The sequence below is a fragment of the Crassostrea angulata genome, chromosome 8 (assembly GCF_025612915.1).
Source record: "Crassostrea angulata isolate pt1a10 chromosome 8, ASM2561291v2, whole genome shotgun sequence".
NCBI classification, from domain to species: Eukaryota; Metazoa; Mollusca; class Bivalvia; order Ostreida; family Ostreidae; genus Magallana; species Magallana angulata.
The window spans coordinates 8,754,691-8,766,769 of record NC_069118.1 but is presented as its reverse complement, the minus strand read 5'-3'; the positions used below and the strand labels follow the sequence as shown (position 1 = coordinate 8,766,769).

The window sequence follows — 12,079 nt, the reverse complement described above, 5'->3', positions numbered from 1 at the left end:
GCAATTTAGTTTGTCTTCTTGATAATAAAATCCTCTCTCATTAGGAAAAAATATTTTTAAAAATATATTGAAAACTCAAAAAATTCATTTTCATCAAAACATATATCAGCATGGGTAAAAAACTGTAGACCGATGGTTTTTATCAGAAATGGGAATCTTCATTTCTTATCCTTTTTAGACCCAATAATTTTTCAACCAACAACCCTACATGTGCAAAAAACCTCTCTCTCTCTCTCTCTCTCTCTCTCTCTCTCTCTCTCTCTAAAACAAATGATTTTGTTTTGATATACTAGTAAGTTAACTCTCTCTCTCTCTCTCTCTCTCTCTCTCTCTCTCTCTCTTACAATGAGTACTGCAAAAAGTGGTGATGAAATACACACTTGTTACGCTGAATGCTTAAATCCGCGTAAAATACACCTGTGATTATCGGAAAAAAGAACGTTAGTGTGCTAAATCACGCATCCGGGTATTTAACACGCACGCGTATTGTTTGAGTATAGAAAACGCATACTTATCAGATTAACCTCCTGCGTAAATAACCACTTTTACAGTAATTAGGCAACAACAATTCCATAACTTTGTTATGATTTATTGATTTCATAATAATGATAACAAAAATATTATTCATGTAACATGTTTTCACAAATTTTATATTTTAGCATGAAAAGAAGCATCCACTTTGTTTCTTATTATGTTCATAAAAAAGGTTGTTTATGTCTGTGTTCTCTTTTAATTTGCAAATATGATTGAACTTGTTTTTATCTTGTTTTTAAAAAAAATAATTTCTTAAAATACGTGTCTTAATATCCTGTTAAAAAATATAGACTGGCATTTTGTTGTCGTTAGTTGATTATAAGATACTGCAGTGATCGTGTAGCTGCATATCTTATAATGAATTCTTTTAGAAACAATTTTACACGAATTAAAAATCAATGTAAATTACTTAATATTAATGACTTTAAACTAAAAAAAAAATCAAAGTACTGAAGTACTGAAAGCCGGGCTCTTTTGGTGTCATTATGCATAGTGTGTAGTAAAGACTGAAAATCTCTCTCTCTCTCTCTCTCTCTCTCTCTCTCTCTCTCTCTCATGCTTTAAATGTCGGCAAAGCGTCAAAGAGCGACCAAATGTTGTAAGCGGCTATAAACAAAAATATGTCTCTCTAGTAGAAAAAAAGATTAACAGTTGCTGCTTTGAATTTTGCAAGAAGCGTTATATATACAATCCCCATTTCTTCAACGCACAGTAAAGTAGTTCTTGGAAATTCAAGCGCATTGTATGTGTCCAGAATGCATAGTCTTGTTTTTTAAACACGTTATTGATAAGAAAACTAAAAAAGATAGACAATTCTCTCGAAAATAAAAAAAATAAAACAAAATGCCAACACTTTTGACAAAACTTGGCTCTCTGTGTAACTATTTAGTATAGCGGAAGCCTTTACTTTGACGCTGTTTGGTTTTTTGTTTACTTTGCTATTCATAGTAAAATTGGCGATTTGCCTGCCTAGAGCCAGGACTCTGCTTTCAGCAGAGCCCGGCTAAAAACAACAAAGACATGCAAACGGAATGTGACATGCATGTATGTATTACAAATTCCTGGGAAATAATAAAAGTTCAAAAATCATGACGAAAACTCTTAAACAGGAAAAGGTACATGTTAAATGATAAAATGCAAACTGTTAATCTGTGCTAGGTTTTGCAATGATCTTCCATCGTAGATAACCATGAAATCCTGTATTCATCAGCTTCATAACATTTTAAATATCCATTTGATTGTAATTTTGTAGAGTTAGTAGAATTTTGATCAGTACAAACGAACATTGTTTAAAAAAAAACAGTATTTCATTATTCTTTCGGGATGCTGAAAATTCATTGATAAGGGATATCAACAAATTGCACAAACAATGAACCACTTTCTTAAACATTGTCATTTGTCATTTAAGCAGTTATATACTATAAAATATTCAATTCACGGCATGTTACTATAAACGCTGGGCTCTGTACCGAGATACGATGCAGCACACGCGTGATCATAATTATCGTCATGTTCATTGTCATGTTTTTCTTGCTCACGTAGATGATTGTAAACACCCTCTGTCGTCGGTTGTTCAGTTCTTGGTTTTCTGGTCACGAAGTTGTACACTGCACCTTTCTCTGAGCAGGCGTATGGCAATACGTTTACGACTTTTCGCTATTAAAAAAGAAAATAAATATAGATTGGATTTGCTTACATGCATTTTTTTTAAACTGATACTCCCCATATTTTGTAAGTTTGTCATGTAACAAATCGTCACGTGCACTTATTCAGTAATATTTATCTCTTACATTGTATATCACGTCAAAATGTAGAAAAAAAAATTATTCAATTTTATTAATGTAATTTACTACCTTTTTATCGTTTGCCTGGGAACCTGTGATATCCTCACGCTCAACAACGATTGAAGAACTGTATATTGCGTCATTTGCAAACGATACACTTGGTTCCTCGCTTTAAAAAAAAGGTTTATTCTAATTTATTATCCTTCCTACAATAAACATACACTATATATTTTGCAAATTGACGTGCCTACTAACCTCTTTTTCATTTTGGTTTGCATTTTTTTAAACATCAAGAACACAATGACAGCTGTAAGGAAAACACCGATAAATATCCCACCAAACAGGGTCCCCAATATCTCTCCAATATTGTCATCTGTTATGTAACATTAAAAATATGCGGAAAGTAATATTAAATAAAATGAATAGCCGCGTCTCTATGCACGGAAAGATTGATTAACAAATAAATAACAATTGGAACTTTTATTACTGAGGTCACTAAGAGACCATGATTTTCGACATACATGTATTTGCACTTTTCTCCAAAAGTAGGTTATGTTAATTTAAATTTGTACACTGTGTTTAAACCGACAACCAATCAATAAATCAATTGAATGGTTTGATCTACTTTTTGATTCGCTTACAAACCAGTTATTCTAAAAGCTAAAAATGATATAAATCAAAGTAAGAAAAAATTAATTTCCTGCATTTTGTCGATATATTTCTTTTCAGACACCTATTGGAAAGTTGTTATAATTCAACTGCAACAAAACGCATGACTAAATGTATCTTTATTAAGCAGATCATTCCTCCAGCTGAAAGCATAATACATTTATTTTGTATTATTGAGAACCTCGTGAGGAATAAATTGTATAATAGCTCCACATTTGTATTCTGAAAATATATAATAAAGGGTTACATAGGACAGTTTACCCCCCTGTGCGTGTGATTAGAAAACCACTGATATCAATTACTTTAAAGAAGGTTATGTTATTATGCAAAATAAATTGAATTGATAAATAAAAAGGTCATTTAGCCGTAAGTCTTTTGTACATAAAAGCATACTATGGCGTTTTGTAAAAAATAATAAAAAAGGAAATAAAACACAGCTATAATGTTACAACATAGCATTGTATTACACATTTCGTTTCATGTGTAAAGGCATTGCGTTGTAAAAGGTCTTGTGAATTAAACAAATCAGTAAAAGATTTTTTTTTTTATATTAAATGATAGTCTATATAATTAAAAGTTGACATGTGCAACAGCTCTTCTGCGATACGATACACAATATCAACAGCTAAAATGTTATTGTCTTAAAGCGACATTTCAGTAACCAGATGAAATAACCGTTACTTAAGTCTTACCTGGGATTTCGGACGTGTGGCTGCATTTCAAAGAAAGTATGGCCAAGGGCATGTATCGATGCTACGTTTTAGAATATTTGCAATTTACATGATTCGTCAAAGAATCAGGCACACGGTTTTAGCGAGAGAAAAACGTTATATCAAACAGACCACTGAACATAAGAATGGTCAAAGAAAAAGCTGTCAACATAGAAAGATGATTTGTCCTCTAACTGTATATTTAAGCTTTTGTACAGGTAAGATTAAATATACACGGTAATAAAAATGTTATTTGTAATTCCATATCAACAGTTGTACACTATTAAAATTTTGATAAATTTTACACTGCCTGCAAGGCACTGATATGCACTGTATATTTTTACAATAATATAATATATGTCTTTACTACTTTAACACAAGTTCGCGTGTAATTCAATGTTGTTTTTTTTTCTTTTCGTATTACGTACCTTGTTGATTTTGAACAAAATGTTCAAATTCATTTTCCTGAACTTCAAAGAAAAAATAATAATGATTACAACATGTTTTACCTTATATATTGATACATACATGAATGTTAAAAAAATGAAATTAGTTGACTGATTTACACTAAATGATGCAAATAATTACATTTGTTATTACAGGCATAATGTAACATCATCGGTGTAAATAATGTGATATGAAAACCTTACACTTTATACAATGGGTCAGATTTTCCGCAGTGTATCCCTCCATGCATGTACATTTTTCCTCAACACAACGAGAGTAATTTGATGAAGAACATTGTTCATGGACAGTGCACGACTGGTTCAAAGAAAGGTTTCCTACGCATAGAAGATAGTTCAACTGTATCGTTAGAGAAGTATCGATATCAATGTCCATTCTTCAAGAAGCGTTATAACACAAACAACAGCGCGTTTTTTTATTCAAAGAAAACATATCTAGTCTTTTATATTAATATTTAAAAACACACCAACAAATTAAATAGTATGTCAATCTTATGGTATATTAATTAAAAGAAACTACCTTGAATACACTCCAAATCAAGCAACAAGTGCCCATCAGAACATTGACATCTCCTGTCTTTGCATGTCTCAGAATTGTTACTTCCCGTACATTGTTTGTCTAGAATACAGAATCCACCAACAGGAACATGATCTAAATAAATTAATGACAAGTAGCAAACTGATGCTAGCGTCATCAAAACGAGCGCAAACCAATTGTTCTCTTTGATCAAAACTATGTCAAACGTAAATTAAGGGGGGAAATATGATTCATTGCATTACATGTACATACAACATATCTTCATTAATATATAAACAAAATGGTGTTGGTATTAAACCTAATGTGGTGTCATCAATATTTGTTAAAGATTCGGAAATACCTTGTTAGGTTGATCTACGAAATTGAATATCTATTGAACTCGAAATTGTAAAAGCAAAATCTTTTAATAGGATCATTGTCCACAAATGTATATATCCATGAAATTCTGATTTGAATGACATACACCAACATTGATGCCCATGAATATTAATCAAATTATGTATGACATGTAAACTCTTACTTATATGTTTTCTTTACGTACATATAATACTATATAGGGTTCTAAACTTATAAAGAAATTATTGGAATCAACTACCCTATCATTTTTCAAGCTTGTTCGACAAAGAACTGTAAGAATTGTATGTTGTGAGTGGCTCCCTTAAAACCTGAAAGAGTATCAAATGCTTTAATATAGAGTTTCACATTCCAACAAAACGTCTAGTGCAATTATAGTTCACTTTACACAAATAAAGGATTTCTTTCACAAAGAATCCGGCCGCAACTTAAAATGAAAAATGTCGAATCAACTAATAGTTCTTTTACATATGAATGACGCCAACATGCTTGTCATTGAGTTAAACACGTTTTAAGACATGTCGAACATAGTTGATATTATTTTTGGAGGAAAACTCATTCAATTACTATTTTTTGAAAGTTTTATATTGGTCAAATATAACATCAAAATATCACATCCGTATAGGAAAAAAAGCTTTGTGTTAGTTTATTCAAAATACCAACATAATTATCTTGTATACTCATATCGTATCGCAATAATTAACATTCCTTACTTCTTAACTTCTATTTATTTTCAAAATGTTTTCTATTATATGCACGAGAAATTCAAATACCATTTTTTATTTAAACGTTATTATTAATTTTAAGATAAATTGTTCACTATATGTATCATTCACAGTTCAATATGGTTTTTTTTTTGCGTTAAGCTTCGAATCATTTACTCGACAAAGCGTCTGTTTGAAAGAGACTTGTTCGTGTAAGCTCCGAAGAATATACTTTTTACTTTTATACCATATAACCCACCGCCTTCTGACTGTCGGTAATATATATTTTTCAATTGGATTTTTTTTACTTATGTTAGTGAGTTTTAGCTAAAATGAGTTTTAAGTTCCTCGGTTTAAAAAGATAAGCATTTGTCTTTTATTATACGAAAAATTGAGATTTAGCAGTATCGTTAATTTCGATCAATGTTTATTCGGTAAAACCATCTACATGTATTACATCATCTTCGCTAGCCAAGGGTTTACGATCTGCTTCTGTCCGGACCTTGGCTAGATGGTATTACATATATCATTGGCTTTTTTTTGTCGTTCGATGCAATAAATCAAATTACGAAAAATTCTATTATGATAGTACTTTTTTCCTTTTAATCTTTCAATATGAAATCCATGTATTTGAAACTCATCTTTGTTTAAAATGTTCATATGTTTTTGAGTCTTCCTTTAATGGTATTTCGGCAATATCAAAATACTGAGGACAATATGAAAGTTTTTTTGTCAAATCTTAGTTAATCTTAGTTAATATTTGCAACCGTACTTTGTATCAAGTCAAGCCATACGAATCTAAAAGCTAAATTTACTTAGTGCGACACAGCGTTTATCTATAAAATTGGTAGTATTCCGTAGGGAATATCTTCTTTAATTTAGAAAGAGCTTAGGTCAAGATCTAGTAAATTAAAGGTGCTTACAGGTATATGAAATTCAAAATATGAATTCTTTCAATGATGCATTATAACAAAAGCTTCGAATGATAGGATGAACTGGGGTGTAATGTTTGGTAAACAGTAAAAAATCATGATTTTAATAATCAATTTCTGTGTAATATAAAGAAAATAAGAAACAAATTCGGAGTTTTGTCCATTTTTGACTTAAGAAAAATATCTAGAATATCTACAGTCTCTCGATAAAGAATGCCTACAGGCTCTCCATAAACGGCAATAAACAAGCTTTTGATCTCCCTTTCAAATTGATTTCAAATTGAACAAAGGTATTGTGATTACTTTCCCCATGATTTAATTTAGAATATCTAGAAACTGTTTCTTTTTCTATGCAATTTCTTTAAAGCCGTAAATTAAAGTAAAAGATTTATCAGATTGATTATGACCTCATAACTGTTCTAGTAGCAATGCAACACTCTAGAATCATTTACTAGATCTTGACCTTAGGTTACTATTGTGCGGAAGTGGGTCCAGAAACTAATGTTTTAAAATGTTTAAGCCTTTTTTGGCCATAATGAGATATGGGAACCAAATGGCCCGTACAATAATAAATAACCAAACGATATTGGTCCAAAAATTGGAACAATCGCAATAAAGTTCCTTTAAGGAACTATCAGAGTAATATTCCTTTTCCCAAAAAATTAAACAGAATTGTTCGGAAAGAATTTTTTGAAAAAAAGGTAATTTGTTCACCCTATAAGTGATTACTGCAGGTAGCAAATGATGAAGAATAAATGTTTTCAGTTCGGTCATGAAGTGTTTAGAAAAAAAAAGGAATTAAATGCTTTAAAATGACGTTGCAATACGTCTGTGGGTGATCAATAGACGTATGTTTTTTTGTCAGATTATAAGAAGGATGTAATTAAGGCTGCTGTCAGCTGGAATCTTTATATACTATATATACTAGTCCAATTAATTCTAGGTAACATTATTTGGGTCTACCATGGAGTGGTCTACTCTTTCTACGGAATGTAATTTTCGATTAGCCCCCGTATACCATCATGATTATATCGCAGATAAAGTGAACTTGCTTAGAGATGTTTACGAGTTCATTTTAATTTAAAGGACTTATTTTTCAATACACCATGATGCTAGATGTGTATATTTCATATAGCTATAATGGACGTGACTGTATATTAATGCATTAGCAATATTCCATGTTCAACCATTTGTTTACCTTTATAACAGTTGTTGTCAATCAATATGTATCCTGTGTCACATGTGCACTTCCCAAATCTACATATACTTGCAAATTTAGTTCCTGTGCATTGCCTGTTGTGTAAACATGACTGGTTTATTGTCATATTTCCTTAAAAGAAAAAATAAATATCTAAATACGTATAAAAAGAGCTTGCTGGACAACTTAAGTTCTTATAAAAGTATAAAAGACGTAGAGATCGATAGAAATTGTAAGGAAATTTTTCAATATGCTGATTCTCTCTTTACAAAATTTATAAAGTCTAACCAATTATATTTAAACTTTTAAGGCATGCAGGTCTGATGTAGTCAATCAAGTCACCTTAATTAAATAAACGTGGTTTTGTTTTTTAATTCGATTGAATAATTCTCACATTCTTTGTTTTCACTTTATTTTTTTTTTTTATAAATCATGGAACATAAAGACTGTACTTCGCAAAGTTTTAAAGTATACATATGGATTGAAACGAAAGTTTTCTCTGGAATGCTGAGTAAATTTTAGAATAAACGATTTAAAAAGCGGTATAAATCTAAAATTAGCTATCAATGATCGATGCGATTGATGGCAAACACAAAGTTTGGCAAGGCCCCATTTCAATTTTGTAGGCTAGCTATTAATGATTCTGACCAAGCGTATTTTCAGCAAAGACTTTAACTTAATTCTGGTTGTAATATGATATTTCATGTGTTAACACTGCTAAACTTTGTATTTCAAATTAAACTGCTTTGAAGGCATACTAATTAAAAAGCGTCTTATAAACAAAGTCAATAATTTTCCCTAGCAATCAAAAATTCAATTTTTCATCATGTACATGAACTCAGTCGTTGCTAGATTTTCAGAAGCTTATACAAAGCTATTTGAGATGATCAATTTTACAGTTTTAACTTCTGTAAATATTATAATATATTTTATTTTATACATGTATATATATTTAAATATTTATAACTCTTTTTTTAGAATAGTCATCTCAGATATTGCTAAGTATTGCCCCCCCCCCCCCCCAAAAAAAAAAAACCAAGACCGGAATTAAAACAAGTGGGAATGTCTAGTATCTATGTAGTAGGCCTTCCGTTCGGAGGGGGAGGGAGGCTATAAAACCATTTTATAGGAAAATTGGCTTGGGGAAAAGGCACTATAAAATATCAGTATTGTATAAAAACTTATCCACTTAAGTAGCCCCCTCTCCCGGAAAACTGGCTATATAGTAGCCTCCTCCATACCCCCTCGCAAAACCTACTTTTCAGTGAATTGTTTTGAACATATTTTATTGATTGCTCAAAAGGATTAGATACAATTTTAACAACTTACTATTTCTTCCCTCAAAAAATAACAACAGTTGTGCATTTCAATTTAAAACAAAAAGAAATGTTATTGATAGAAACAAAGACAAATTATTTGAATCTCAAAGATTAGTCTATAAACTGCACAGAAACAAAAATGCTTTTGTTGATATGTATGTTGATATGTAAGTAAAGGTAGGTTATTATTACCATATAAAAGTAATATTGACTAAATCTAGCATAAATTATTGTTTGAACAAGTTTTTTTGCTTTTGAGTAAATTTTACACAAAAATGATACGCATCTTCTGTTTTACCACAAAAAACACAACGAATTATTTATTAAATAACGTTATAATAATCATAATTTTATACACAATTGTGTCTCAGTTTTGTATAAATTATATTGGTACAACGTTTACCATAAAATTACGAGGGTTGATCCAAAAGTAATGACACAGATGCGATAAAATCGTAAAAAAAATCATGTAAAATGACAAAAATTCGTGCTTTACGATATCTACCTAATTCAATTTAAACCTGGAAATCTTAATGCATTGTGATAATTATTTCTGAAGATAATAAATTTAATAGAGCATGAGGTAACGATAGTCGTCATTTCTAGATTTTTGGCGTTCTGGTTGAATTTCGTAATTTAGTACTCTATGAAAATTCGCCACTATGCTCTATTTTGCTTTTTTTTTTTTTTTAATAATTTTTCTCCATAAAGTAACTTATTAATCATTCTGTAAATGATAATGTAGTATATTGGATTATTTAATGTGCGATCGGTTTGTCGCGGTCTCTCCAAGAAGTCTTCAACGTAGCTATATGATATCGCCATTGCTATAACCCAGCTTTAATTTTCCTTCAGAGCGTTTGTCTTCTATCTATCGAATTTATTTATTAACATGACAAATGCTTTTATTAGGAATAGGAACCGCGTTTAAGGTACCTTGTTCACTCACTCTCAATTTTAGGCTGATATATCAATTCCAGTACATTTTCTATCCATCGATGCAAAAAAAATCGTTTCACTATTTGCATGTCCAATTTTTTTTATCCCCGATTAAGAGACAAAAGGCATTGGGTAGATATCCAAATGGATGGGCAGTAACTGTCCCTCATTTTTCAAAACAGAACAAGTTAATAATATATCTGTTTTAAAAAATTGTGTTGATTAGGGCATTTTTCAATTTTGAAGCATGTAATTTTTTTTAATATAAAAAAACCTTAAAAAAGATATAAATTCATGACGCGGCTATGTCTCGTATATATCATGCTATAAACACCAATATCTTGTTAAGTGTTCAACGAAATTTAATAAAAAGTTCAATTCGAATTTAATTTTTGATAAGGAAAATGTTGATGTATCATTTTATACCATAGCGAGTCATTGAGAGGCACAGTGCATAGTGTGACATTACTTTTGGATCAACCCTTGCAGATGGGGGGTTTTGTAACATTAGGCAAATGTTTGCAAAACAAATTAATTGAGGTGGCTGTTCTAACTTCTACATTTAGTTTGGTACTGTAGTAGTACTTATTTAAATTATTTCCTAATTCATCGGGTTCGTTATTCATTTTCTCTTTCATCTATTATAAAACGTAAATTCTTATTGGCCAATTCTGTTAAAAGTGTTCACTATTTTTTACCAAGTATATAAACCCGAGCACATTTGTGCTCGGGGCTTCATCACTGAACCTTGCATCAAGGTACGAAGTCGCCCTCCTTATGGCAATTTTAAGCTGACTCAAATTCAGTATTTATTTTAAGAAATTATTTTTTTTGTTCTTTAATTTTTCGATATTTATTTTGGTCACTAATGTACACTCGCTCCTCATCGTAATTAACTATTATTCCATTACGAATAAATTATATTTTCAACTTATCAAATTCTTCTGTTTTTCTTCTTGTTAAGGACGTTGTTTACTCAGGGTTTGAGTTCTTTAATCCGGGTTGTTAAAAAGTTCAATTTCATGAGTAAAATTTCTTTTAAATACAAACAGTATTTATGAAATGAATTATTATTAATATAACAATCAATATTTTTACTAAATTTTAAAATTAGGCTCTGACAAAGTTTGAATTTTTGCAAAACAGAGGAAATTCGGACTAAATTTTTCAGATTTTGTTTTTCACTGAAATATTTTTGGTAGTACTATGATATCTAAAGTTTTTATTTGTTAGTGAACATAATTTTTCATATTTTCTGTTGGTTTTGTCTTGCTTTTTCGTTTAGATAATCGTATGGCATACACTAAAAAAATATTGAAAAATGCTTAAAAATGATAAAAGACACAATTTCTGAAAATTTTGATCATTGACCTCATATAAATTTTATACCAGCAAAGAAAGGCAATATACTTAGTTTAATACTATAAATGTTTCAGCATTATCATCATTCAGTTTTTTGTTATATTGAATCAAAAATGGGTAGTAATTTGAAAACTGATAGAGGAAATTCGGACTAGAATATCTATAAAAACTGTGAATGAAAAGTTAATTCTTTGTATCTTTTTAATGTCACTACCATTCAAAAACTGTATTTCATTTGTTAAAGAGTTAAGCAATTTGAATTATTTTCACAATTAAATAAATCTGAATCATAGTGTAAAATTTTTATGGATTTTTCTTGAATTTCCAAAAAATATTCAATGGTCATTAACTGAAAAAGTAGGTCATTGACCTATTTTTTTGAAAGTGAAGAATAACACTACCATGTAAGGTCTATAACACACAATAGTTGGTTTTTCATTATCATCAGTGGATTTTTTTTCATTCTGAGTAAACGTATACCTTAATAGCCTTAACAGGCGGACTAAAAATTATCTGGGTGAAATGTCATTAAAAAAAACACAACGCAAAGTCAAAATATATATCACATACAG

The 12,079-nt window shown here is 30.3% G+C and overlaps 1 protein-coding gene across 1 annotated transcript in view; it reads right to left on the bottom strand.

Moving 5' to 3' along the window:
* Positions 1-355: 355 nt before the first annotated feature.
* LOC128161716 (prion-like-(Q/N-rich) domain-bearing protein 25) overlaps positions 356-12,079 on the bottom strand; it is an 86,607-nt gene continuing 74,883 nt past the window's right edge. Inside the window, exons 13-19 of the mRNA XM_052825079.1 lie at positions 7,888-8,019; positions 4,682-4,813; positions 4,348-4,479; positions 4,126-4,167; positions 2,574-2,691; positions 2,388-2,487; positions 356-2,190 (exon numbers count right to left, since the gene is read on the bottom strand). Of these exons, the coding sequence (XP_052681039.1) occupies positions 1,969-2,190; positions 2,388-2,487; positions 2,574-2,691; positions 4,126-4,167; positions 4,348-4,479; positions 4,682-4,813; positions 7,888-8,019 (878 nt within the window). The 3' untranslated portion in view covers positions 356-1,968. The remainder of the gene's footprint in view (positions 2,191-2,387; positions 2,488-2,573; positions 2,692-4,125; positions 4,168-4,347; positions 4,480-4,681; positions 4,814-7,887; positions 8,020-12,079) is intronic.